The 27,182-nt window shown below is 35.2% G+C and overlaps 1 protein-coding gene across 2 annotated transcripts in view; it reads right to left on the bottom strand.

Annotated features, from left to right (window-relative positions):
• Positions 1-281: 281 nt before the first annotated feature.
• The window catches only part of TMEM65 (transmembrane protein 65), a 68,721-nt gene continuing 41,820 nt past the window's right edge, over positions 282-27,182 (bottom strand). The window contains exons 3-8 of one of the 2 annotated variants that reach the window (XM_049854354.1): positions 27,073-27,140; positions 19,957-20,011; positions 18,473-18,515; positions 16,537-16,642; positions 10,209-10,336; positions 282-9,614 (exon numbers count right to left, since the gene is read on the bottom strand). In XM_049854354.1, the coding sequence (XP_049710311.1) occupies positions 10,235-10,336; positions 16,537-16,642; positions 18,473-18,515; positions 19,957-20,011; positions 27,073-27,140 (374 nt within the window). In that variant the 3' untranslated portion in view covers positions 282-9,614; positions 10,209-10,234. Of the gene's footprint in view, positions 10,337-16,536; positions 16,643-18,472; positions 18,516-19,956; positions 20,012-27,072; positions 27,141-27,182 lie in introns of both variants that reach the window. The other variant, XM_049854353.1, reaches the window with a different exon arrangement.

Raw genomic sequence — 27,182 nt, 5'->3', positions numbered from 1 at the left:
AAGAGGGATAACCTATCACATGGTATTGTGGTAAAGACCAAGGACACAACAATGAATTAGAAATACCCTTTGCCTGTCAGAAGCTCAGTGTTGAAGAATGATACAGTTGATGTAAAACAACGTGTTAATGGTAACCACAGAGGCCGTGGATCACAGGGAAAGGGACAAATCACTAATTTGAACTAAACTGACAACTTGTCCTCTAAGTTTGCTACATATCCTTTTTACTCTTCCTGAAATGCAATAATTCAATGTTTTTATTTAAATGGTTACTTGGGGGACATTAAGTCTTATTGCAGAGTAAAGATTAATATAGTGTCAAAATAACTATATTGCCCACTATATTGAATTACGTAAAAACAAAAAACTAAAATGCAATACAAGAACTTAACAGCCACACTGTGAACTATATGAGTCACTCAGAATCACAGAATTCTGCAATTTGCACATTACTCAAAGATTGCTCATCTTTCTAATATCCTAAGAGCCTCAAGGAAAGGGATTGGATCTCACAATTTATCTGGCTCACCCCTCTCTCACAATCTGGTTCCTTGCTGGACCCTGAGCACATATTGGTAGGAGTACAGCAAATATTTTTCTGAATTGAATTTTGCATTTCTAAATTTTGTAGAGACAAAGAGAAAGGCTGAATCTTAGTTACGCTATTTATTAGCTGTCTGAGTGGGAAGAATATTGCAGAAAGATATAATTATAAAACCTGAATGTAGCCAGGATTCAGCCTAGAGTTTTCAGCTTGTTTATAAAACATGCCAAATATCAGATGGCACGCAAAGGGTAATGTGTAATAGCAGACAGGCAAACACTGGCTGTGATTTTTAGAGGAAAGACTACAGAATTTGGACCAAGCTTTTGGCAGAGCTGTTTACAACATATTCTTTCTCTCTAAATGTAACTGCTCAGAAATGGAAAGGATTTGGAACAAATGAAGGACGTTTATTTTAAGCACCTTAAGTATTGTTCTTCTAACATCTTTGCTTTTCTACTTAGGGAAATTCAAATACTAAAAGCATGGCACCAACCATCAGAAAGTATACTCTGTAAATTATAAACGCCTAAATTATCCACTGCTCTCTTCAGCTGCCTAACATAATGACGCCACTCTTGTTGTTGCTGGGTGCCATCGAGTTGGTTCAGACTCATAGCGACCCCGTGTACAACAGAACAAAACACTGCCCAGTCTTGCACCATCCTCACAATCATTGTTATGCTTGAGCCCACTGGTGCAGCCACTGTCTCAATCCACCTCGTTGAAGGTCTTCCTCTTTTTCGCTGTCTGCTTACCAAGAATGATGTCCTTCTCCAGGGACTGTTTCCTCCTGATTACCATGTCCAAAGTATGTGAGAGGAAGTCTTGCCATCTTTGCTTCTAAGGAGCATTCTGACTTTACTTCTTAAAGTGGTATCTTTGCTTTTTAACACTTTAAAGAGGTCTTTTGCAGCAGATTTTCCTAGTTAATGCATCGTTTGATTTCTTGATGGCTACTTCTGTAGGCTTTGATTGTGGATCCAAGTAAAATACCCTAGTCTTAGTCTGGAAGCTCAGCTGAAACCTGTCCACCATGGGTGACCCTGCTGGTATTTCAAAGACCAGTGGCATAGCTTCCAGCATCATAGCAACACAGAGCCACCATAGTACAACAAACTGACAGATGTATGGGGAATGTGACCCTAGAGTTCTAAAATCTAAAAGGAAAAAAAAAAAAAGTCCAAGAATTTAGAATCGAGAAAGCTGTATTTGAGTAAAGGTCTAGTGGCTTAACAGCTATGCAGTTCTTCTCATCTATAAAATTGGAGATTGTATTGACTTTACTTCTTGTGCTACAAAAATGTTGGTTATTATTATTAGGGAAATACAAATGTAAATAAGATCTAATTCCTTCCTTCAAGGAACTTACATTGTAATGAAGAGACAAAGGTACAAAAAATACCCACAATAAGGCATGATCTGAAACGGTGGGTCATTATAATAATGGTCTCCAATGAATAACTCATCTCTGTGACCCTTTGCAATGCAACATTGCCACTCTTCACATCTAAAGGTCAGATCAGTTTCTGCATCCCCTTGAATTTGTGCTGGCTTTGTAACTTGTTTTGACCAAGAGAAAGTGACAGGAGTGACATGGTGTAAGCTTATTTTTTCTCTCTAGGGACCCAGCTGCAATGTAAAGAAGATTCAGCTAGGCTACTAACTGATGAGAGATCACATGGTAAGAGAGGGCCCAGCTTTCTAGCCCTCTATGCCAAGGCCATATTAAACCTTCCAGCTTCTGCCAACTCACCAGCTGGCTGCAGCCACATGAGTGATCCCAAGCAAAACCAGTAGAAAAACTGCCCAGCCAACCTACAGAAATGTGAGAAGTAATAAATTATTGTTTTAAGTCACTAAGTTTGGGGATGGTTTTTGTACAGAAATAGATAACTGAGACATCTGGTAAGTACTAAATGGAAGCAAAAAGTGATGTGGGGGAGGTGGGCTGGGTTTCAACAACCCAATTCCAAATTTTATGCAGATACACAAAGGGCCAAGAAGAACATGTTGTTGTTCTTGTTAGGTGCCATTGAGCCGGTTCCGACTCGTAGTGACCCTATGTACCACGGAACAAAACACTGCCCAGTCCTGTGCCATCCTTACAATCATTGTTATGCTTGAGCCCATTGTTACATCCACTGTGTCAATCCATCTCCGTGAGGGTCTTCCTTTTTTCCACTGACCTTGTACATTACCAAGCATGGTGTCCTTCTCCAGGGACTGATCCCTCCTGACAACGTGCCCAAAGTATGTAAGACGCAGTCTTGCCATCTTTGCTTCTAAGGAGCATTCTGCTTGTCCTTCTTCCAAGAAAACATGGGTAATCTTAAAAACAAATTTGAAGGACTTATACTACCAGTTATCAAACTGTCAATTAAGACATCAAGTAGTTACAGTAATTGATACAAGTATAGACAAACTGACCAATGGAATAGAGAATTCAGAAGAAAAAGAGATCCCCTCTCTCTCTCTATATAGGGCAGCTATGAGTCGAAATTGACTTGACGGCACACAACAACACATACACTTCAATATGTATTTTTTTCTATTGTTCCTGTAGCAATTTACCACAAACTCAGTGGCTTACAACAACGTAACTTTAATAACAGTTTTGTAGGTCAGAAGTCTGGTGGACGTGGCTGGTTTCTCTGCTTAAATCCTCATAAGGCTAAAATCAAGTTATTAATAGTGCTGTGTTACTCTCTGAAGGCTCTAGGGAGAATGTTTCCTTGCTCATTCAGGTTGGCAGACTTCACTTCCCTTGCAGTTGTAGGACTGAAGTCCATTTCCTTGTTTGCTGTCAGCTGAGGGCCATTCCTAGCTTCTAGAGCCCACCCACCTTTCTGGGCTTATGGCATGGTCCTCCATCTTCAAAGCCAGCAACAGCAGGTCAAGCCCTCTCACACTTTGAATTGTTCCTGCCCCTTTTTCTAGTGCATCTCTCTGGCTGACTGTTCCGCCTTCATTTTGATAATCCAGGATAAACTATCTTTAGGTCCATAACCTTAATTCCATCTGCAAAGTTCCTTTTGCCATGTTATGTAACACATTCACAGGTTCCATGGATATCTTTGGGGAGCTATTATTCCTGACTTAACTACATTGTTGATTTACCCTTGATTTACTATAAATTTGACACTGTACAGCTGTGGGGAATAAATTATCTTCTCATTAAATGGCACTAAGTCAATATGAATATATGGAAAAATGTATTTTTTGTCTCAATATATAAGAATCAATTCCAGATGAACTACAGATCTAAATATGAAAGGTAAAACAAATCTTTTTGAAGAAAACATTGTAGAACATCTTCATATTCTCAAGATTAAGAAATGATTTCTTACATAGGATACAAACAGTACTAATCATAGAGAGGAAAATTAATAAATTGGACTTCCTTAAAATTCAAAACTTCTGTGCATCAATAGATAGCATTAAGAAAGTGAGATGGCCAGCCATAAATTTCACTTTGATACCAGTATAACATCACTAGCTTTCTTTTGGCTAGTGTTTGCAAGGCTTCTGGCAAAATTCCCTGTTTTAGTTTGTCTGAAAACATCTTCATTTAATCTTCACTTTTTAAAGATATATTTGCTAGGTAAGGACTTCTAGATTGGCACTTCTTTTCTGCAGCCCCGTTAAAAGTATTATTCTCTTATCTTTTTTGGCTTTCAATGTTTCTGTGGGAGAAGTAAGCTGTTAATCTTGTTTCTTTGAAAGTTATGTGTCCTTTTTCCCTTTGGTTGCCTTTAAGATGTTCTCTTTGTCTTTAGTTTGCAGCAGGTTTACTATGATTTATTTTTCTTTATTCTGCTTTGATTTTGAGCTTGATCAAAGGTTACTCCTACGGTATTCTAAGACTCCAGTTACACATTTGCTACACATTTTGTGTGCACACGGCTCTTTTCCATTATTGTTTTCTCCCTATATTTCAATACGTATTTTTTCTATTGATCTGTCTTCCAGTTCACTAATCCTATCTTTTATTGTAAAAAATCCATTATTACATCCATCTAATGTGTTAATTTCACACAGTGTATCCCATTCTAGAAGGGCTAGAATGTGGTTCTAGGACAGCTTAGAACGTCCATTTGTTTTTTAGATTCCAATGTTCTGGTGAAAGCCTTCATCTTTTCAGTTGTTTTTTTTCCATAATTCCTTCAAACATATTATAGTTATTTTATCTTTTCATTTATAAATCATTAGATACTAAAGAGCCATCTTAAGACCTGATAAAGAGAGTGGTACATTTCCAGTGTGGGATGCAGTCATGGGATGGAGCCTTAGAGTTCATTCCCTTGTGGATAGGTGAGTGTCTTCCATATTGGAAAGGTTAGGCACACATACTTGGTAGCCAAAGAGGTAGAGTGTGACTGTTAGTTGTCCCTAACATGTATTTCCCTTCTTCCAATTTTTGGCTATACACTTAAGTCATTCAGAATGGAGAAAGATCCTAGCTTCTCTTTCAGCTGTGTGTGTGGAGTTTTTAGGGAGTCTGTGAGGTCAAAACTATTTTCATGATATGCTAAGACATTATTTGTCTTTTTCACCATGGGTGACGTGTGCACCACAATGATGGGTAAAAGCACCAGCACCTTAGAATAAATCAGGGCACTAGCAGTCACCGTATTCTTCATTACCATTCACTCACAGCTTACAAATAGGTCGTATTCACTCAGTGTCCTTGATGAAGCAGTAAAAATTCTTTCTTAAATTTTGACTCATAAGTAAATGTCTTTTTGAGACTCTATATGACGAAACAGAAAATTGTGCACAAAGCACCTCTGGAGATACCAAAACATGATGGCTGTCTTGAGGAAAAGCATTTGTAAAACTGTAATAGGTTATCCAGACTTGAGTATCTGGCAGACGTTTTCTTGAAAATGAGCTAATTGAACTGTCACTTCAAGGAAAACAACTGACAATATTTGTTGCCAATTATAAAATTTAAGCTTTTAAGTGAAAAGCAGAATTTTGGAAACCTTGTTTCTGCCCTCTGAGATTGCGAGCTTCTCAAGGTTGGTGAGACTGGTTGTGTTGCTAATAAATATGATGTTTTTTTATTTCATATAATGCAATGTGTTAACATTTGGAAGAGCTACATTAACTCAGTGAACCAATAGTTTCCAAATGCTGAATCATGTAAAATCACACACAGGAAAAGATCCAACACAAGACAAATTAATGGATTTTAATGTAACTGAATATGAAATTCACTGATATGGTTTTGGATTCACACTGCAACTTATCTTTTAGAAAAGTGCCAATTGTTTCAGTTTTGGTGCAGTGTCCAAGAGTCCAAAGTCATCTAAAAAGGCTATTAAAATATTCATCCCTTCTCCAACTACTGTGTGAGGCTGGATTTCCTTTGTATACTTCAATCAAAACAACATATTAAACAGAGTGAATGTACAAACAGATGTGAGAATCTGTTTTCTTTTAAACTAGACATTAAGCCAAAAAAGTAAAACAATACTACTCTCCTCACCAAATTTATTTTGGAAAATAATTATTTCTCATAAAATATGTACTGTATTAGTTATGTTAACATGAAATGAATTACTGTTATTTTAATTAAATATTTTTGCAATTTCTCAGTTTTAATTTCTAATATAGTAAATAATTATATAACCCTCATGAACAAAAGCTCTTGGGGATCTCACTATTTCTCCAGACAGTAAAGGGGTCTTAAGGCCAAAAAAGTTTGAAAACCTTTGGTTTAGGATACCAAAAGAATGTGAGATAAAACCACAAAGCTGTTCTGTTTGTGAAATCATGAGTGTATATTTGCTTCTCTGTGTTCTTTCCCCACCTGCAAACCCCAAAGAATAAGCTTCGTGAGGGTAAAGACGCTCTGGTTGTTCACCGCTGCAGCCAGCATGTAGTTAAAGGCACAGGATTTACTAAATGAATCTTCAGATTATAAGTACAATTTCCTTAGGTTATAGATGAGAAAATGACTCTCTGAATCTGGAGGTAAAGAGGAACCTAAGCAGAGAACAGACAGTATAAAGTCCATGCAACTGATGTCCCAAGAGCATGGTAGTTAAAAACATAGGTTTTACATTTAGACGAAGCTAGATTCCAGTCCCAGCTCTGACACTTACTATCAGCAATGTCTTGGGCAAATTAACCTCTCCACGCCTCAATTTACCACCAGTATAAAATGGGGATAATAATAGCACCAGCCAACATTAGTATTAAGGTGATAAAATGAAACAATATGTGTAAAACAGTATAGCACATAGCAACAAATAAGTGCTTAATAAAAGGGCACTAACATTATTTATTATTAACTCATAGATAAGACTCAGGCTCCAGAGCTTATTTTCTGAAATTTCCCAAACAATGTATAGTTAGACTGGCTATCTTGTTCCTAAGTCCATATAGCTGAGAACCAGCAAAACAGGGAGATAGAGCAGTTGCCAGAAGGGAAAGCAGCAAAATATGGAAGGAAAATGAAAAAAACCATGAAAACTGGATTCCCAAGGTATGGCATTACAGTACAATAATAATGTCCATCAAGACGATGCTAAGCCATTAAGAAAAATGTTACACTACATTTAATATACTGTGTTAAGAAGGCAAGAAAATATATTTCTAAAATTAAAAAAGTTACTTTAAAATGGTTTAAGCAAACTTCTGTTATTTAAAGATAAACTTTCATTACCTTCAAAATTCATCTTACAGAGAAAAGGAATAAAGTAAATGAGGCATTAGTATATAAACAGCTTAGCTATCTCTGCTGTAAATACCCATCAGTGTAATCTATTCCAGTATCTCTAGAGCTTTGTTTGATGTCCTATTAAAAGATCGAATTATCTCAACATAGGATCACCATCTCTCACACTCTGTAGTGTTGTGTCACAATTGTGGGTATCAGAAGGTGGTAAATAATTACTCTCAGGGACATTTCCACAACCCTTATAACAATTCTGTACTGATGAGTCCTATTTCCTTTAGTGATGGAATAACCAGGATAACCAGGGACCCTCTGAGATTAGGAAGAAAATCAAATTTCAAAATCAAAACCACATAACAGATTTCTTAAAAGATGTTTTTTTTTTTTTTGTTCAATTTGTCTCTGTAAAAACATTGGTCACCATTTAACATACAGTGGCAACAAAATGCACTCAATTTACATGCATCGTCAAGTCAATGAGTCATAAAACATGGACAACGTGAATTTCAAACAGTAGTAAAGTAGCTCCTGTCACATTTAACCACAGTTCTAGTGCTTCTAATAGAGAAATAGCTAATATGAGAAACAAAGAGTTCCAGTTTCAATTTGAAAACTGCGACAAGTAACATAAAATAATGATTACATGACATCATTACCCTTATTAAGGAGAACAGCTCTTCAGAAATCACTCTGTGCACAGCACCATGCCAGCGTGGGCTAAAATCCTGACTAATGTGGATCTTCTGTCAACCACAAAACGACTCCTTTTCTTTTTTTTCTTTTTATTAATTACCTGAATGATTCAAATTTTTATTTTGTCCACAAAATAAAATATCTTTCAACATGTTTTAACACCTTAAGTCATTCTGAAGATGTTCAACTGACAGATTCTGTAGGACTGGATTATGTTTGAAAGCAAAAAAAGAAATCAATTACTAAAAGCCCTTTCTAAACTTATAGGGGTGAGATTTCTGGATGTGGGATTTGAGATAAGATTTTAAGCACCACAATAAAATACCTTCTTAGAAAACAGAAAGGACTAGCAGTATACGAGTCAGGGACAAAAGCACTTAAACATTTACATAAAAAAATTTTTTTTTTTTTTTGGTATATGTGTGTGGAATTATGTGGACTATACAAACCACAATTCTGTTTAAGATCTCAAGTTCTATAATTCTGATTTGACCAATGAAACTGTCAAATTTTTGTGTATAATACGAATGTTACATATTTATTTTTATACTGTACAACTCATTTTTCTTTTTTTCCTCAAAGTCTATGATAAAAGGATAGCACTAAATCACTCTGAAATGCACAGGAGAGAATTCCTGACAAATTGCTTTGTGGAAAAAAGTAGCTTCCCTGAAGAGAAGAGCTCTAACATGTGCAAATAGAACTGTAAGGCTGCTGTACATACAACTATCCTAGGAGTTTCTCTTCTTTTGCATCTCTTTAGCAGCATGAATGATTTCAGTTGCCAAAATCATAACTTTAATTTAAATTTAACAATAATAAATTTAATTTCCTCCATGATGTTTAATTATTCTTACAAATAAGAATAATTTTTTTAGCATGTGTAACAGGCCACATGCTAAAAAAAACTTTAAAGATTCAGAATATTAAAATTAAATGATTCATACATGGTTATATTAAAGTCAGAAATACAAGACTAGAAATAAATAACTTCAACCCAGAATATACTTTAAATACCACAAAAGAAGTACAAAGACCAAAAAAGGAAGAAAGGATTCCTCCTGTGTAATTTTTGACTATGAGACTATATAGCAAAAAAAACAAAGTATAAAATATTTAGTTTTCACCTCAAAAGAAGTTAAACAGAAATAAAATTCACGAAACAAGATACAATGCCATCAAGATTATGAGTATAGAGTATTCAGATTCCTTCAATTCAGATGAGAAGAAAACACTTTGGGAAAAAAATCCTTTTCAAATATAATTTATATCTCTAACCTTACAAACATCTCTTCAGCATCACTTATAACCTAAACCTTCTTAAAAACATCTCTTCAGCATCACTTATAGCCTAAACCTTCTTATACAAGTAGAAAACCTTGTATAAAAAGCTTTTTTATGCAAGTAGAAAAGGTCCCATTTTCTACTTAATAAAAAAAAATTTTTTTTAGCTTCATAATTTCCAAGAGACAGGTCAAATCCTTTAGTTCACCCTAATCCCACAGTCCCTATTAAAAACACTCTAAAATAATAACTTTCTTCATCTCAAGGAGTCAGAACTCACCATCTAATTATTCAAAACTGGGAAATAAAAGATAAAAAAGTCAACTAGAAGTAAGTACCCTTGTTAACGTACGTGGTTTTATGCAGCAGGGAGGCCATAACGGTCATTCTTCTCAACCTCTGGCTCTAAAGACAGTGAGGTCAGAGAATTAAAATGAGCAACAAAGTACTTTAAAAATCGTGTCCATCTTAAGTGAATGTGAGAATTAGGAAAATGACTGAAATTATATGAGTAGATATGTTTACCATGAAACAGTACAAAACTGATGTTGCCAAAAGAGAGTTAAAAAAAATCTTGAACTGATATTAAACATCTTAAATAATTTGGAAAAATCTTCAGGTTCAATTGTAACTATCAGGGAACGACAACAACAACAAAAATGCTTTCATGCATGTACATATATTAAGTAACAAACAGGCAAACCTCAAGTCAGTCCGGTACATCAATGACTGATACGTAAATAATGGTTTTGATGTGTAAAGAAAGAAAAGGAAAAGGAAAAATGCTGACTGTCAGTGATGAAAAAGTATTTTCAACAACTTACATAAAATACTACTAAACCATTTTTAAAAAAGATGTCCTAGGGAGACCACGCCACAGTAAGTTAGTGTTTTCCATAATACATGCTGAACTATTTGATCCCATATCTATACACTGTTACTGTATTAATTCCTAAATGTTGTGACAGCATATTTAATAATTGAGGTACATTAGTTTACATCTTTTTATAGGTATTCTAAGAAGGTTAATTTTTCTCTTCCAGTTTTTCATCTTCTTCACCTCCTCCAAAGAAAAGTAAAGGAAACATTCCTAATACGCAGCCAACAGCCACCCCAACAGCTTTGCCCTAAGGAAACAAGAGAGAACATGGAAAATAAAAAAGTTATTTTATCCCTGAAAGATGAACGCTTGCTTAATTACGTATCTATGAAAACAGAGGATTACTGTGTACTATAAAGAATGCCGGTGGCATAGTGGGTAAGAGCTACAGCTGCTCACTAAAAGGTCGGCAGTTCAAATCCACCAGGCGCACCTTGGAAACCCTATGGGGCAGTTCTACTCTGTTCTATAGGTCGCTATGAGTCGGAATTGACTCTATGGCAATGGGTTTGGGTCTTTTTGGTTTATGTACTACAAAATTCAACTGAGGCTGTATTTCTTATCGTAATTGTGTAAGTATAAAAATAAGCTATCAAAAGGTTCTAGAAAAAATCGTATTTAAAGTTCTGAAAAGCGAGCAGGAAAAATGTTTTCTTCAAATTGCCATAAAAAGAACATTAAGGAAACATTCAAGTAGAAAAACACTTAAAATTGCATATATATTTTTTAACAGAAGGTAGTGGGAAAAACCTAGCCCACTACTCTCAATATATTTGCTACCATTATGTATACTCCTTTTCAATATTTGTCCTTCTGTACACCTAACTAAAGGAGTCTTGGTGGCACAGTGGTTAAGAGCTCGGCCGCTAACCGAAAGGTCATCAATTCAGACCCACCAGCTGCTTCTTGAGAGAAAGATGTGGCAGTCTGCTTCCATAAATATTTACAGCCTGGGAAATCCTATGGGCAGTTCTACTCTGTCCTATAGGATCCCTACAAGTCAGAATCACCTCGATGGTACAGGTTTTTTATACCATTGTTATTATTGTGTCATCAAGTCAATTTCGACTCACAGTACCCTACAGGACAGAGGAGAAATACCCCATAGGGTTTCCTAGGCTGAAATTTTTACAGAAGCAGATTGTCAGGCCTTTTCTCCCATGGAGTGGCTGGTGAGTTGAACCTCCAACTTTCTGGTTGGCAGCCAAGTGCTTAACCATTGTGACACGAGGGATCCTTATACCTAACTCCATGTAGGTATAATTATTATGCAAATATAGCTTTGTTTCCTGCTCCCCATCACCACACATGCTATAATAAATTCTTTTCCAAACAGCTACATGAGCTTAAAATGAAAACTTCTAAATTCCACTGAGTTGATGGGTCTACAAGCTACTTAAATCTCTCCCTATAAACTACTGCTACTTTCTCACCATTATAAGTTGACACAACAATGAACATTTCTACGTATAATTCTTCCCCAATAATTCATTTAAGAATCATTGTGCGTCTTCAGAGCACTGCTATGCTGTTTACCCCGACAAAACTGCACATACATATACAATTCCAAGATATGTACGTGCATGTGTATATGTCTATACCAAAACCAAACCAAACCCACTGCCGTCGAGTCAGTTCCAACTCATAGCGACCCTATAGGACAGAGCAGAACTGCCGACAGAGTTTCCAAGGAGCACCTGGCGGATTCGAACTGCCGACCTCTGGGTTAGCAGCCATAGCACTTAACCACTACGCCACCAGGGTTTCCGATATGTCTATATACACACCAATTTTTCTGCAACCCCACCTACGCTATTACAATTTTAAATTTTTATTTTTGGAAATGATTGTTTTAATTTTCATCCCTATGATGACTATCAAGGCTAAAAACTTTTCAATTAAGTTTCTTTCCCTTTTTTTTTTTTTTACAAACATTTATTAAGAATTTACTATGTGCCAAAGTCTGTGCTAGATACCAGGGAGACAGAGATGAATCAGATGCAATCTGCCCTTTCCTCCAGGAACTTCTAGTTAGCTGTATGGAGAAAAGCTTATAAACAAAATAAGCGCCATTAACTATGACAGGTGCTATTATGACAGCTACATAATCTGCAGTCTTTGGTGAAATGCCTTTTCCTGTAAGTTGCCCATTTATCTGTTGAATTCCACAGGTTTCCTAACAAATTTAAATGGCAGGCATTAATGTTTTAACAGTGGTTTGCCAAAAAATTTTTTCAAGTGTGTTTTTTTGTTGTTGTTGGTGGTGGTGGTAGTGATATGCCCATATTTTATGTTAATGATCAAGTCTGTCATTTCCATCATGTCAAATTTTAAAAGTCATCACTCCTCCAGAGTTTTAATAAGCAGAAATTTTCTTCATTCTAGATGCTGATAAAGCTAATGTTAGAGTCTTACTTTGACCTTTAGATGACATTTTCTATATGTATTCATCCAAATATGTATACAGAAACTATATTCTATTTTAGACTCCTGACTTCCCTACATATATGAAATGACCATTGGCCAATAGGCCCCATTTCCACTTCCCACCCATTCTGTTAAAATGCCTGTCACTACTGTCCACACCATCAAAGCCTTTCTTCTCCCTTCACTTTAGGAATGTCAGTCAGGGAGCTCTGACCCGGTTATCTCAATGCCCTTCTGCAGATATCATGTGAATAGTACTGGGAGGAAGAAAAGAAGTGAGCGGTCCTTTCTGGCTCCCTGATTCAGGACCTGAAACACATTTTCCCATTGTAAAAATAGGTGTTTTATGTGATGATTAGGTTTTATGATACTCTAGGTCCTATGGTTAACTACATTGGGACTAGCCTGGGAACTTGACTATATCTGTTATATAGTTCTATAAGAAAACATTTCTCAAGTTTCAAATAACCACATTAACAAATGAGGTTTTAAAAACAACTTATGTCAATTGGAACTTGCATATGTATTTGCATTTATTCTATTATAGATAAATTTCATATTTATATTATGTCATGAATCACTAACTTTAAACACTTCATACTGTTAGTGAGCAAAATGTTATATTACGGAGTAAAAAATCGGATCCTAACATATAACAGAGTCAACAACTAAGGAAAAAGATCACTGCTTCCACATGCTGGTGAGGAATTTATCAAAACACAGAGAGAATAAATACACAAATACTAGCTTTGCAACTGAGGTACTCTTGTCTAGAACAAGGGAAATGGACCTGTTTATAACATATAAAGAAAACAGAATTATCAATTACGTGATAAGATTCCAGGAAAATAAACTTCTCCTGATCCTAACTGTAGTGCCAAGCTTTACGCCAAATTGCCAGAATTCTATTCCATTGTCTCCGTGTCTATCCTCGTGCCAGTACCATACCATCTTGATTATTGTTGCTTTGTAGTAAGTTCTGAATAGGGAATTGTGAATCTCCCCCACTATATTCTTCTTTTTCAAGTTTTGGGTATTCTGAGTCTATTACAATTCCATATGATTTTACAATCAGCTTGTCAATTTCTATAAAGAAGCCTAGTAGGGTTCTAATACAGATTGCATTGAATCCATAGATCAATGTGGAGAGTATTGTCATTTTAAGAACATTAAATCTTCCAGTCCATGAATATGGGATGTTTTTCCATTTATTTAGATCTTCTTTTAATATCTTTCAACAATATTTTATATTTTCAAAGTATCAGTTTTGCATTTCCTTTGTTAAATGTTTTCCTAAATGTTCTCTTCTTTTTCTTAATACTATTATAAATGGAAGTGTTTTCTTAGTTTTATTTTTTGATTGTTCATTGCAACTGTATTAGAGATACTATTGATTTTTGTATGTAGGTCTTGTATCCTGCAACCTTACTGAACTTGTTCATTAGTTCTAATAATTTTTAGTGGATTCCTTAGGATTTTCTATATACAAGTCATATCATCTATGAATAGACATAGTTTTACCCCTTCCTTTTCAATCTGGAATACCTTTTATTCTTTTTCTTGTCCAATTTCCCTAGCTAGAACCGCTAGTACAATGTTTAATAAAAGTGGCAACAGCAGCTAGTCTTGTCTTGTTCCTGATCTTATGGGGAAAGCATCTAGTCTTTCACCAATAAATACGCAGGTTTCCTTCATCAGATTGAGGAAGTTCCCTTCTATTCCTTGTTTGCTGAGTGTTATTATCATGAAAGGGTACTGAGCTTTGTCACATATTTTTCTGCATCAACTGAGATGTGATTTTTTTTTTTAATTGCACTGATATGGCATATTATTTTGATTTTGGGATGTTAAACCAACTTTGCATTACTGGAACAGTACCATTTTGTCATAGTGTCTAATTCTCTTTTTACATTCCTAGATTCAGCTTGCCAGTATTTTGTTGAGGATTTTTCTATCCATATTCATAAATACTGGTCTGTCATTTTCTTGGGGTGTCTTGTTTTGGTATTAGGATAATACGGGCCTACAGTACAAGTTGGGAAGAGTTCTTTCTTTTATTTTTTTGTAAGAATTTGTGAAGAATTGAAGAATTGGTATTAATTCTTCTTTAAATGTTTGGTAGAATTTATCAGTTAAGCCATCCAGGCCTGGGCTTTTCTTTGTAGGTAGTTCTTTGATCATTAATAAAATCACTTTACTTATTATAGTTCTTTCAGATTGTCTCTTGCTTCTGGAGTCAGTTTTCATAGTTTGTTATTTTTCTAGGAATTTTATAAGGTTGGTATAACATCCTCTCTTTCATTATTGACTCTAGTAATTTGTCTTTCTTTTTTTCTTTACCAATCTAGCTAAAAGTTTGTCTATTTTGTTATCTTTTCAAAGAACCAACTTTTAGTTTCACTGACCCTTACTCTTTTTCTATTGTCTATTTAAGTTTCCCTCTATTGCTTCCTTTCTTCTGCTTGCTTTAGGTTTAGTTTTCTCCTCTTTTTCTAGTATCTTAACAACAACATCGAGTTTATTGTCTGTCTCCCCTCTACTGGGAGAGGAAAGATACACTAGGAAAAAGATCTTTTCTGTTAACTGGTATATTCAAAACTCCTAGATCTATACCTGACATATAAAGCCAAAACACCAAACCTGTTGCCGTCAAGTTGATCCTGACTCACATAAACCCTATAAGACAGAGTAGAACTGCCCCATAGGGTTTTCAAGGCTGTAATCTTTTCGGAAGCAGACTGCTATATCTCTCTTCTGTGAAGCAGTTGGTGGGTTCAGACCACTGACCCTTCAGTTAGCAGCCGAGTACTTATCACTACACCACCAGGACTCCTCACCTGACATACACTAAAAAAACCAAACCTGTTGCCATTGAGTCAATTCCGACTCATTGACTCATAGCAACCCTATAGAACAAAGCAGAACTGCCCTGTAGGGTTTCCAAGAAGTGCCTGGTGGATTTGAACTGCCGACCTTTTGATTAGCAGTCATAGCTCTTAACCACTACACCACCAGGGTTTCCCACCTGACATATAGTAGGTAAATAATAAATATTGGTTGAATGAATGAATGATGATACCCATCATCTCTAATTCAAACCTCTCTGGCTCTTGACCTTTAATCCAAATGCCTATTAGGTGTCACTGTCTGAATGTCCTACTAGCATCTCAAATTCAACATGCCCAAAACAGAACTCACTGTTTCCCCCTACGAGCTAGTTCTTTTTCCTTTTTCCTTGACTTACTTGGTGGCATCATGATCCACCCAGTTTCCTTCCTCTTTAAAACTCTTTGCTGGCTCTCGTTATCTAGGTGTGAGGTTCAAGCTCCTTACCATAAAAAATATAATGCCTCTCCTATCTAATTCATGCTTAATTCTTCAACGCTGTTTTCAATTGCTGCTCTACCAGCAACTCCTACATATTATATTCCAGCAATGTCTAACTTCTTGCCTTTTCTCAACACACCCTGTTTTTGTCATGCCCTTGTACTTGCTAATCAACATACCCAGAATGCTATTGTGTACCTGGTAAATGTATCCAATAATTGCCAAGTAATCTCCCCACCAAACGAACTTTCTTCCCACAAAGCATTAATTCTTCTACTTGGGCTATTTGTGTATCTTGTGCACACTTCTATTACTGCAAATGTCACACTAGATTATAATTTGCTTACATGTATGCTCTCTACCTAAATAACTTCTCCTAGGACAAGTATAGTTAGTTTCTCGTTTTATGTCCTTGGCTTCTAGCACATAACAGAAACTCTTCAACATTAACTGAATTATATACAGAATTTTTAAAAAATCAAGAACACCTACAAAAAATAAGAAATCAATTAAAAAAGAAAAAACTTTTCTTCTGATAACTGCCACAGTCTAGACAATTTTTGTTAAAAACTTCACTCAAATCAATTTTAGTTTCAAAATTTATCAACGGACTGAATGATACACTGTCTTGCCCTAGCAACCCAAATTCATTATCATGAACTATACCAAAAAAAAAAAAAAAAATGTACTTACCAAATGTGCACTAACGCGTGTTTGCCACATGTCAACTTGCTTTGGTGTGAGATCAGGAATTGACAAGCCTAACCGGGAAGCCAAAGCTTCAACATAGCCTGCAAGTCTTAAAAAACAAACCAAGAAGGCAGAACATTCTCAGACAGCAAAAAACTAATTACTACAAATAGAAGCAACATAATTTTATACCTGTAATTGGCACTCTAGAAATTATCTTAAACATTTTTTTAATTTTCGTTTTTTATTATATATAAATATATATCCACTTAAAAATATCTTTATATTAATATATTTAATACGTAGGTTGATTAAGCATTGACTTAGTGAAATTATTCTCTACCATTACTAAAAACAGACCAACTCAGGAGATATAAAAATAATCTACTAACATTTACAATTTCTACACTTAGTCAAATTCAAAGCAAAGCACTTTAACTTGTAATATAAATTTATAATTGGCAGCATAAAGCAAAAGTTTCAAAAATCCATTTGACTCATATACTAAGAAAAACAGTCTAGAATTTTCAGAGCAATGTCAAGTATTTTATCAATTCTAAGTCAACTTCACTAATTGAACATAATCTTATTTTCTGAACTATAAGAAAAAATCAAGTATGCATGCCATCAATTATAAGATGAATCCCCATATCAGATATGATAAATTACAAAAATGTATATCTAAGAATCAGTAGAATGTGATATCAGAAAAAAAGCAGAGTAGCAGTTCTTAAATATACAACTCCCAACAAAATCTTCATCTCTAATCAAAAATAGTTTTATGATGCAATCTAAAAATGAATGGCTTAAAAATCTATTAGATCATTTGATTCTATCAAATATATCAGGAAGCTATCACAGTAGCTACAATATTATCATTACTAACCTTTAATGTTGGGAACTAGAAAATGGAACGTTTAATCACGACAGATTTATGCCAGAAATTACAGGAATATAAAATTTCTGCCTTGGCTCCAAAGCAAAGAACCTTTAACAGTAGCTTTGGATAAAAATCCAGTGCAGAGTCTAATTTAGAGTTAGATCACAAGAGCTGCCTTTACCTAGTTTATACAGCTAAGTAGACTCCTACCAAGCCCAAAATTAAATCTCAAAATTTACCACTCTATTGAGCCAAAGAAGGAAGAAAAAACCCAGTGACAGAGAAAGACAGTATACTTATCACAATACCTAATTAACACCAACCTGGTCTAATTTCTACACCCCAAGCTTTCCCTAAATTCAGGAAGCAGCCCCAGGTCATCTGCCACTCAGAAGGGAGGACATAAAAAGAAAAAAAGTTGGGTCTTTTCTGAGGAAATAGACATCCTGTTTGTCTCATCATTCCTGTCACATAAAGAAAACAAACAAAAGCCAAACCTACATATATTTTGATCACTATTCCTTTTGAAAGTTCTACTCTTTAGAAAACATGCCCAGTAAGTATCCTCAAACTTGGGCCATATTCTTTATCTTTGAGCTTAGCAGGAGAGGAATGAAGGGTTATGAGGATGGGGGTCCCTGCTTTAAATCCTGTCTCATCCTTGAGAATGTTCACAAGTTGCACATTAGTACTTCAGTAAATGAAAATTGAATTTTGCTTAGATTGAAGTTTTTATTGGATTATGATAGTTTTTTTTTTTTTTGGTGGGGGGGATATATGTATCAGAATCAACTGAAAAGATTACTAAACACAAATGCCAGGGCCACATACCCATAGAAACCAATTCCGCATCTATATTTTCACGAGTTCCCTGGGCAATTCTGATACACAACGTAGATTCAGTCCTACTGATTTAGAATATTAAATTTAAAATTTTAGTTCTAAAACACAAAGAGAAAAATACATTTTACTTTTTTTTGGCCATGGTTCTCAATTAGGGGAGGAAGGAGAAAGAAAGTGAATACACACACACACAAATGAATAAACGAATGAACCTACCCAAGTCCAGCTAAATCTGATACAAGATTTCCCAAAGCAGCAGCTAAAAGATTGAAAAATGACGAGTTGTTATGTAAGTCAGAAAATTGTTACAATATATCATTATGTGATCAATAAAACACTGGTCTGGAAGAGTTCTCACATTTCTCAAACTATAACACTATATCCATAGTAATTCACTGAATAGCTCTGAATCTCAACAGTCTGAAATAGGCACAATTCTTCTGAGATTATAGTATTCCACCTCCATTAAGCAGTAGGTATTTCTCTGTTTAAGCAGCCAGTTTCGGTTTAGATATGAAAACACCTACATAATAATATTTTGTCTTTTATCTTTGAGATAATATTTGTTAAAAAAAAAAAAAAATCCATCATTGTCGAGTCGATACCAACTCATAGAGACCCTACAGGACAGAGCAGAACTGCCCCATAGGGTTTCCAAGGAGCGGCTACTGGATTTGAACTGCTGCCCTTCTGGTTAACAGCTGAATGCTTAACCACTGGGCCACCCGGGCTCCATCTGTTTAAAGGAATTTGGATATTTGGAAGTTGAAGAATAAAGGCAAATATATAGGTCTGAAATTCAAGAAAGACAAGAAGAAATGCTGTTTTTCATTAACTCACCTACTTCATGCTTTCTTTACAACAAACACAACACAGAACCATTCTCGAATTTCACCTTCCTCAAGAACACAGTAGTGGGACAATCACAATGCAATTAATGAGAATGCTTACGCACCGTGAAAATGTGACTCATGTCACTGAGCAACTTGTGCAGAAGCTGTCAAATGGGGACCTAATTTGCTGTATAAACTTGCACCAAAAACAGAATAAAATGGTACTTTTTAAAAAAAAAATTCAAAGCTCTTTCTGAAAACTGCGTTGAGATACACTGAGTTCTACTAAGTGTCGGGCATTATGCACGCATTATTTACCCAGAGGGAAATGTAGGTAACATTACCCCATTTTAAGGAAACTGAGGCTCAGAAAGGTGGCCTGAAGCCTCACCTAATAAGGACACAGCCAGGAAAATAGCAAAAACCAGAAGGTTCATGATTTTAGCTTTCTGACAGACAAAAGAAAAATTTAAAAAAAAGAATATAGTAATGGTGGAAGGAAAAGAAGATGAAGCCAAAATAGATTTTCAATCTTGAATTTCCTGGTTTAATTTTTCTACCAAACTGAAAGATAATTTAATAGAGAGGTTTTGGGGGTAGCATACTTAATTAAGAGAAACATTTGTTTTAACATAGTCAATGTAGCAGAGTATTGTTACCCATTAACAAAGAAAAGTACCTAAAGTTTCTCAGAAAAAAAGTGCTACAAACACAAAATTAAGAGGAAGAACAGTATTAAGGAGATAAACTAACAGACATCTCAATGAGTAAACCTATTCAAAAAATTATTCTCTTCTAAACCTAACCTACTGAAATATTTTACAAATATATAGTCAAGAGAATAACAACATTACTATTATTAAATACCTGCCATAGTTGAAATTCCCAAAATAATTCCAATAGACATCTCAATTTGGGTTCCCTGAAAAATGATTACAAAGAAATTAATCTTAAAAGTTAAAGCTGAAGTGACTATAAAATAATAACAAACAATAACAAAAACAGGTAAAAGTTAAACCAATGTGTTATTGTATCAAAATCATATACACAAAACTTGCAAACATTACAGTAATGCACTTAATTATTAAATATATGCATTCATGCAGAAATAATATCAACACTATTTTATTCCTAAAAGCAGACTTTCATTAAAAAATAGCAACACATTTATATTACTTATATTGCTATAAAAAATAGCAATATAACTCATCATTAAGAATCTAGAATGTATATTTTTCTATCAGAGAAAGATGCCTTAAAGCTCTTGAACACAAAGATTAACTCATATAATTTTAAATTGTGAATGATACATCTATACTATTTATTCTATTAAAAAGACTAACTAAAGGGACCCAAAAAATCATAGACTTCTTAAATTATTCTTATAATACTTAGTTCTCCATTAAGTAGTGAGGCTATATAATTCATTTATAAGCAGCAACAGTATTTAGTACAATAGATTTATAGTAAAAATGAGGCCCCATTTTATTTCCACTGAATTTATTTTATTTGAGATAGTTTCAGACATTCTACATCTATATCGCCATTTCTCTGAAGAAAAGAGGGGTTAATATTCTTGCTTCCACATTAAAGAGGATACAAGTGAGGTAAGAGATTATGCTATTCTAGTCTAATGGATTATTAAATAGAATAAAGAATAAATTCTACAGTGTACTTGTCAAACCCAGTTCTAACCCTTGGGCAATGCTACCCAACAGTAGACAATTTTCAAGAGCTCTTTTGAACACTGATGCTTAAAATTTCTAGAAAATTTAAAAATCACAAATGATATTTGTGGAGGAAATATTTACTGTCCATCAATTCTTTACACAACAGAAGCAGCCAAGTTCAGTTTTATTCACTATTCTCTTCCCTAGGACTTCTGGTTCCACTCCTTTGTGATACAATTCCTATTGAATACAGACCAAACAACTGACGCACAGAAGTCTCCCAGGCTCTTAAAATTACAAGGATGTGAAACTACCCAAAGAAACAGATTTCTGAAGAGGAAAAAAGAAAACAGAAGGAAAAAAAAAAAAAAAAACAGGCACAGAGAAAAAAGACTGAGGATGTGTAACTTCATATATGAATGCAAAAGAACTAGAGTACTCACAGAGAAGAGAGGTACATGATAGCTACAGCATATTAAAATAAATTTAAAAAAAAAAAAAACTCACTGTCATTGAGTTCATTCCAACTCATAGCAACCTTATAGGACAGAGTAGAACTGCCCCACAGAGTTTCCAGGGAACGGCTGATGGATTCGAACTGCCAATCTTTTGGTTAGCAGCTGAAAACTTAACCACTGAGCCACCAGGGCTCCATTAAAATAAATATATCCTCTTTAATGGCAGTGAATCGCTGGGAATGACCCAAAAAGAATCTGTTTTGCAATACACATATATAAAAAGTATTTAAGTGCTTAATCATTTGGTTGAGTTTAAGAAGCTTGAAATTTCTCCTAACAGCAAGAAAAGCCTTACACAGTCAGAGTGTGAGGGCAAAAGACTATCTACTTCTTTATCTCCCTTGTTGTTGTTGCTGTTAGACGCCATCCAGTCAGTTTCGACTCACAGCGACCCTAGAGGACAGAGTAGAACTGCCCCATGGGTTTCGAAGAAGCAGCTAGTGGATTTGAACTGCCGACCTTTTGATTAGCAGCAGAGCTCTTAACCACCGTGCCATCAGGGCTCCCTTAGTTACATCAAATTTTATGTTAGAAGATGAGGTAGAAGTTATAAATAAATAGAATACTAGTTGTCTTAAGGTCATACGTAGCTTAGCACCTTAATATAATTGGCCTATTTCAAAGGTCTAGTAAATTCTATCCTAATGAAACTGTAAGGAAAAAGAAAAACCCACAGAAATCTCAGTTATAAAAAGTAATTCGATAATATCAAAAAGTAATAACAAGTTATGAAATCAAAACTTAGTACAAACAGCAGCTAACACAGAGGTCAAATCTATTACAAGAAGCTGTGCAGGAATTTGTTTTTATGATTACAACCAGGGTAGCACCCAGAAGACTACACCCAACTAGAAGGAGGAAAATATCAAGTATCTTAAAAAATAAAAAAAATAGAAGAGTCAAGAATCTATCTCCTTCACTTACTGTCCTAAGACAGTCAGAGCTGTCCCATAACGTTAGGAGGCAATCAGTATTTTAAAACGATAAAAAGGTGTTGAAGTGGCAAATGTCTTGGTGTGTGTACATATATATATATTTACCACATACATAAAAAAAGATAACAAGGTGAAAAACATTCTTATGATAACAATGATCACTTATTTCCTTTTTCTATATTCTAGAGTTATATACTGTTTATGTATTTTAGTCTCAGCAGTCTATTACAAGCTTCTCTGGAAAATTGCCCTGTCTCTGAATTAGTCTGCAATTATCACAAGATATTTTTGCTACACCTATTACTTTTAATCAGGTATTGAAGTCAGTGGTTTACAACATTTCAGTATTATGTAAATAAAGGCTAGTGAAAAGCCACCGAAACTGAATTTCAATGTATTCTAGAATAATAATAAAAAAAAAAAAAAAAAAAATTTTTTTTTTTTTTTTTTTTAAGTATTACTAATTTGGAGTCAACTATTTTGGGTCTATAAAAAACAGTCCACAGTCAGTTACACTATTGATGTGGCACAGGCATGGAAAATGCAAAACAGTGAACAACATTACAACAGCCCGACTTTACGATGTGCGTGTACGTGGAGGAGGCAGGTTAGTTTTATTTTGTTGTTGGTGGTGGTTTGCTTGTTTTTGGTATCTGTATTTAAACACAGACCTGCTAGTTTAGGTATTTATTTCAAAGAAATGATTAGACCATTCTGTAAAGGTCTTATTCAGGATCTAAGAAGCTAAGCAGTTTCTCAGTTATGATCTCTCTTCGGAATCTTTCTGCAACCCTCTCTAAGCAAAATAACATCATCTCAACACTTCCTGTAGCAGGGACACTGTTCCGGTATTTGAATATTTAAGGTCTGTCCAACTGAGAGTTAGGAAAAAAAAAAAAAAAAAACTGGCTATTAAGATGATAGTATGGGTACTGACTGTCAATAAGGAGAATCTTAAATGTTAGATGAAATCATGTAAAATTCAAAAAATATCTGCCACAGAGAGGTTTTAATTGAGACAATCTGTTCAAAAACACATCAGGACTTAGGAGTCATAAATTACCTATTCATGATAATGGAGTTTTTATTACAATTCGATTTGATTTACATTAACTATTGAAATAACCTAGCTAACTCAGGTTTTAGTAGTTCTAGATAGGGCAGTGTGGGTCTAAACAGTCAAATAAGTTCATCACATTCACAGATAAATAAACTGGCCAATTTGACTCTTCTATAGAAAAAAATGCTATCATCAGTCAAAAAACCAGCATTTTGAAAGTAGATTTTGCAGATGCTCATTTAGTCTGTGGCTAACTTTAGAAATCCGGTCTGGCTAGACTGCTTTACCAAAGAATTCTCCATCAGGTGCTTATCACCTTCGAGTTGTGTACACACCACAATAGTTTCTGGGATTGTTTATGTAGCAGGATCCCTTCCTGCTATGAGAACCCTCTACTTTCCTCAACTAGGCAAATGGCTCAACTTTCTGGATGTCTGATCCTCATCTACCTAGAGATAACGTTAAGACAGTCTAGCAAACAAAACTGTTCTTCAATGAACCAACTTTAGGTACTTTCAAGCAAATTTTATCATTTATATAATATAAATTACATTTTTTCTATTGAAACCAAATCCTCCGTTTACATCCATCTATAAGCTCTGGTGGCAAAGTGGTTAAGAGCTACAACTGCTAACCAAAAGGGTTGGCAGTTTGAATCCACCAGCCATTCCTTGGAAACCCTGTGGGGCAGTTCTACTCTGTCCTATAGAATCGCTATGAGTCAGAATCAACTTGATAGCAATGGGTTTGTTGTTTTTTATAGTACATGTAACCCCCCAAACACCAAAAAACCCATGTCTCTCCTATGTATTTCTCCAACACTCAACAATTCTAAGATAGCTATAATAATGTAATTCTATTTTTTTTAAACTGAGCAGTCTCTTACACTATAGGTATCGTTTATAAAATTTTTTAAGTTAGAGTCAGTGAAGCTTAGTAGTGACAACAATCTAACTCAGAGGAGTTTCTAGTTATGAAGCACTTTGATTTTTTCAAACAAGTGTAAATAAAAACCCCACCTGAGAGCAGTCCTATCTTGCTGTTGTTGCTAGGTGCCCTCAACTCGGTTCTGACTCACAGCCATCCTGCGTACAAAAGAATGAAACACTGCCTGGTCCTGCGCCATCCTCACAGTATTGCTATGTTTGACCTGATCATTGCAGCCACTGCATCAGTCTATCTCTTTTTCTTCTTTTTCGCTGACCCCCTACCCTACCAAGCATAATGTCTTTCTTCAGGGATTGATCCCTCCTGAGAACATATCACATAAAGATCAATATCCTAGGCATAAGTGGGCTGAAACGGAGAAATGGACTGGTATTGGCCACTTTGAATCACACAATCATATGGTCTACTACGCCGGGAATGACAAATTGAAGAAGAATGGCATTGCATTCATCATCAAAAAGAATATTTCAAGATCTATCTTGAAGTACAATGCTAGTGATGGAATAATATCCTACAAAGAAGATGAGTTAATACCAGTTACTCAAATTTACGCACCAACCACTGTCGCTAAAGAAGAGGAAATTGAAGATTCTTACCAATTTCTGCAGTCTAAAATTGATCAAACACATAATCAAGATGCACTGATAATTACTGGTGATTGGAATGTGAAAGTTGGAAACAAGACAAATCAGTAGCTGGAAAATATAGCCTTGGTGACAGAAACAATGTTGGATATTGCATGATAGAATCTGGCAAGACCAATGACTTTTTCATTGCAAATACCTTTTTTCAACAACATAAATGGCGACTATACGCATGGACCTTACCAGATGGACTACATAGGAATCAAATTGACTACATCTGCGGAAAGAGACAAAGAAAAAGCTCAATATCATCAGTCAGAACAAGGCCAGGGGATGGCTGCAGAACAGACTGTTCATTGCTCATATGTAAGTTCAAGTTGAAGCTGAAGAAAATTAAAACAAGTTCATGAGAGCCAAGGTACGACCTTGAGTATATCCCACATGAATTTAGTGACCATCGCAAAAACACATTTGACGCACTGAACACTAATGATCAAAGGCCACATGAGTTGTGGGATGACATCAAGCACATTATAGATGAAGAAAGCAAAAGATCATTAAAAAGAGAGGAAAGAAAGAAAAGACCAAAATGGATGTCAGAAGAGAGCAGCTAAAGCGAATGGAAGAAATGATGGAGCAAAAGAGCTAACAGAAGATTTCAAAGGGCAGGTCAAGAAGACAAAGTATTATTAATGAAATGTGCAAAGACCCAGAGTCAGAAAACCAAAAAAGAAGAACATACTCAGCACTTCTCAAGCTGAAAGAGCTGAAGAAAAAATTCAAAACTCAAGTGCAATTCTGAAGGATTTTAAGGGCAAAATATTGAATGATGCAGGAAGCATCAAAAGAAGATAGAAAGAATACACAGAGTCATTTTACCAAAAAAAATTAGTCGTTTTTTAACCATTTCAGGAGGTAGCATATGATCAAGAACCGATGGTACTGAAGGAAGAAGTCCAAGCTGCACTGAAGGCATTCGTGAAAAACAAAGCTCCAGGAATTGACTGAATACCAATTATGATGCTTCAACAAACGGATTCAAGGCAGGAAGCACTCACTCGTCCATGCCAAGAAATTTGGAAGACACCTAGCTGGCCAGCCAAATGGAAGAGATCCACATCTGTGCCCATTCCAAAGAAAGGTGATCCAATAGAATGCAGAAATTATCGAGTCCTTTTTTTTTTTTATCTTAGTGTCCAGAAATAAGTCATTGATATTTCTTTCTCCCTCCCACAACATAAGTAATAGACCTTCAATCCACTTATTGCTAATATTTGAAAGGAAAGACCTCATATAAAATATTTTAAAAATATGTACGGAAAGTCGATCATTATCTTCTTAACTGACTATGATCAATTCATTTTATTTGGACAAAATAAGAGAGAAGTGGAAACCCTGGTGGTGTAGTGGTTAAGTGCTACGGCTGCTAACCAAAAGGTTGGCAGTTCGAATCCACCAGGCGCTCCTTGGAAACTCTATGGGGCAGTTCTACTCTGTCCTACAGAGTTGCTATGAGTTGGAATCAACTCGACGGCACTGGGTTTGGTTTTTTAGTTTTTAAGAGAGAAGTGGATAGAGTACTGGGAAGTTTTAGGAGACTTGCACTTTATTCATGGACCTATTTCTGACTTTAGAATCTGGACTCAATACTGGTATCCATTAACAAAAGGTGCCATGTAACAGTGAGAAAGGTAAGTCCACCATTCATGAGAATAAACACTAAACAACACTTTTAAGGAATATCTTTAACATGACTACGGGAGAGAAGAATCATTTTTTTAACACTACCATTGAGCAAAGGTAGAAGGCGGATATGTTCACAATGTTCTGAATTGAAACTCAAAACACCTTTGGGTTAAATGGCTAGACTGTGTATGGAAACACCCTTTAAAACATATTGCATGGGAAAATTGAACAAGAAAATAATAGAAAAATCTACATACGTGGTAAGACCTGCCTATACAATTAATTAAATGTCAGAAAAATTTTTCATACTTTTTTTCTTTAAAAAATGTTAAAACTAGAACAGGATAATATGGATGCAATAAATATGTTTTTATGATAGACTAAATGCTTTTCCAAAAGACTTAACGGTTAATATATATGATGCCTCAAAATTTAGCCTAATTAATATGAAATACAGTAAAAATTAGCCCTGTTCATTATGGTGTTAAACTTTATAGCTACAATGTGCACATTATTAGGAAAGTTGTGACCACATTAATTTCTTCATTAACTCAGAACAGAAGAAGTGAGAAAAGAACTTACTGCAACAATCATAATTGCATTATCCAAAAAGCCAAACCCTACGAAAGGTATCGCATTGTGGATGAATACTGAAAAACATCAAAAACAGAAAAATACATTTTAAGACTTCT

Source organism: Elephas maximus, chromosome 15, assembly GCF_024166365.1.
Source record: "Elephas maximus indicus isolate mEleMax1 chromosome 15, mEleMax1 primary haplotype, whole genome shotgun sequence".
Classification (NCBI taxonomy): domain Eukaryota; kingdom Metazoa; phylum Chordata; class Mammalia; order Proboscidea; family Elephantidae; genus Elephas; species Elephas maximus.
This window is presented reverse-complemented; position numbering and strand designations above follow the sequence as displayed.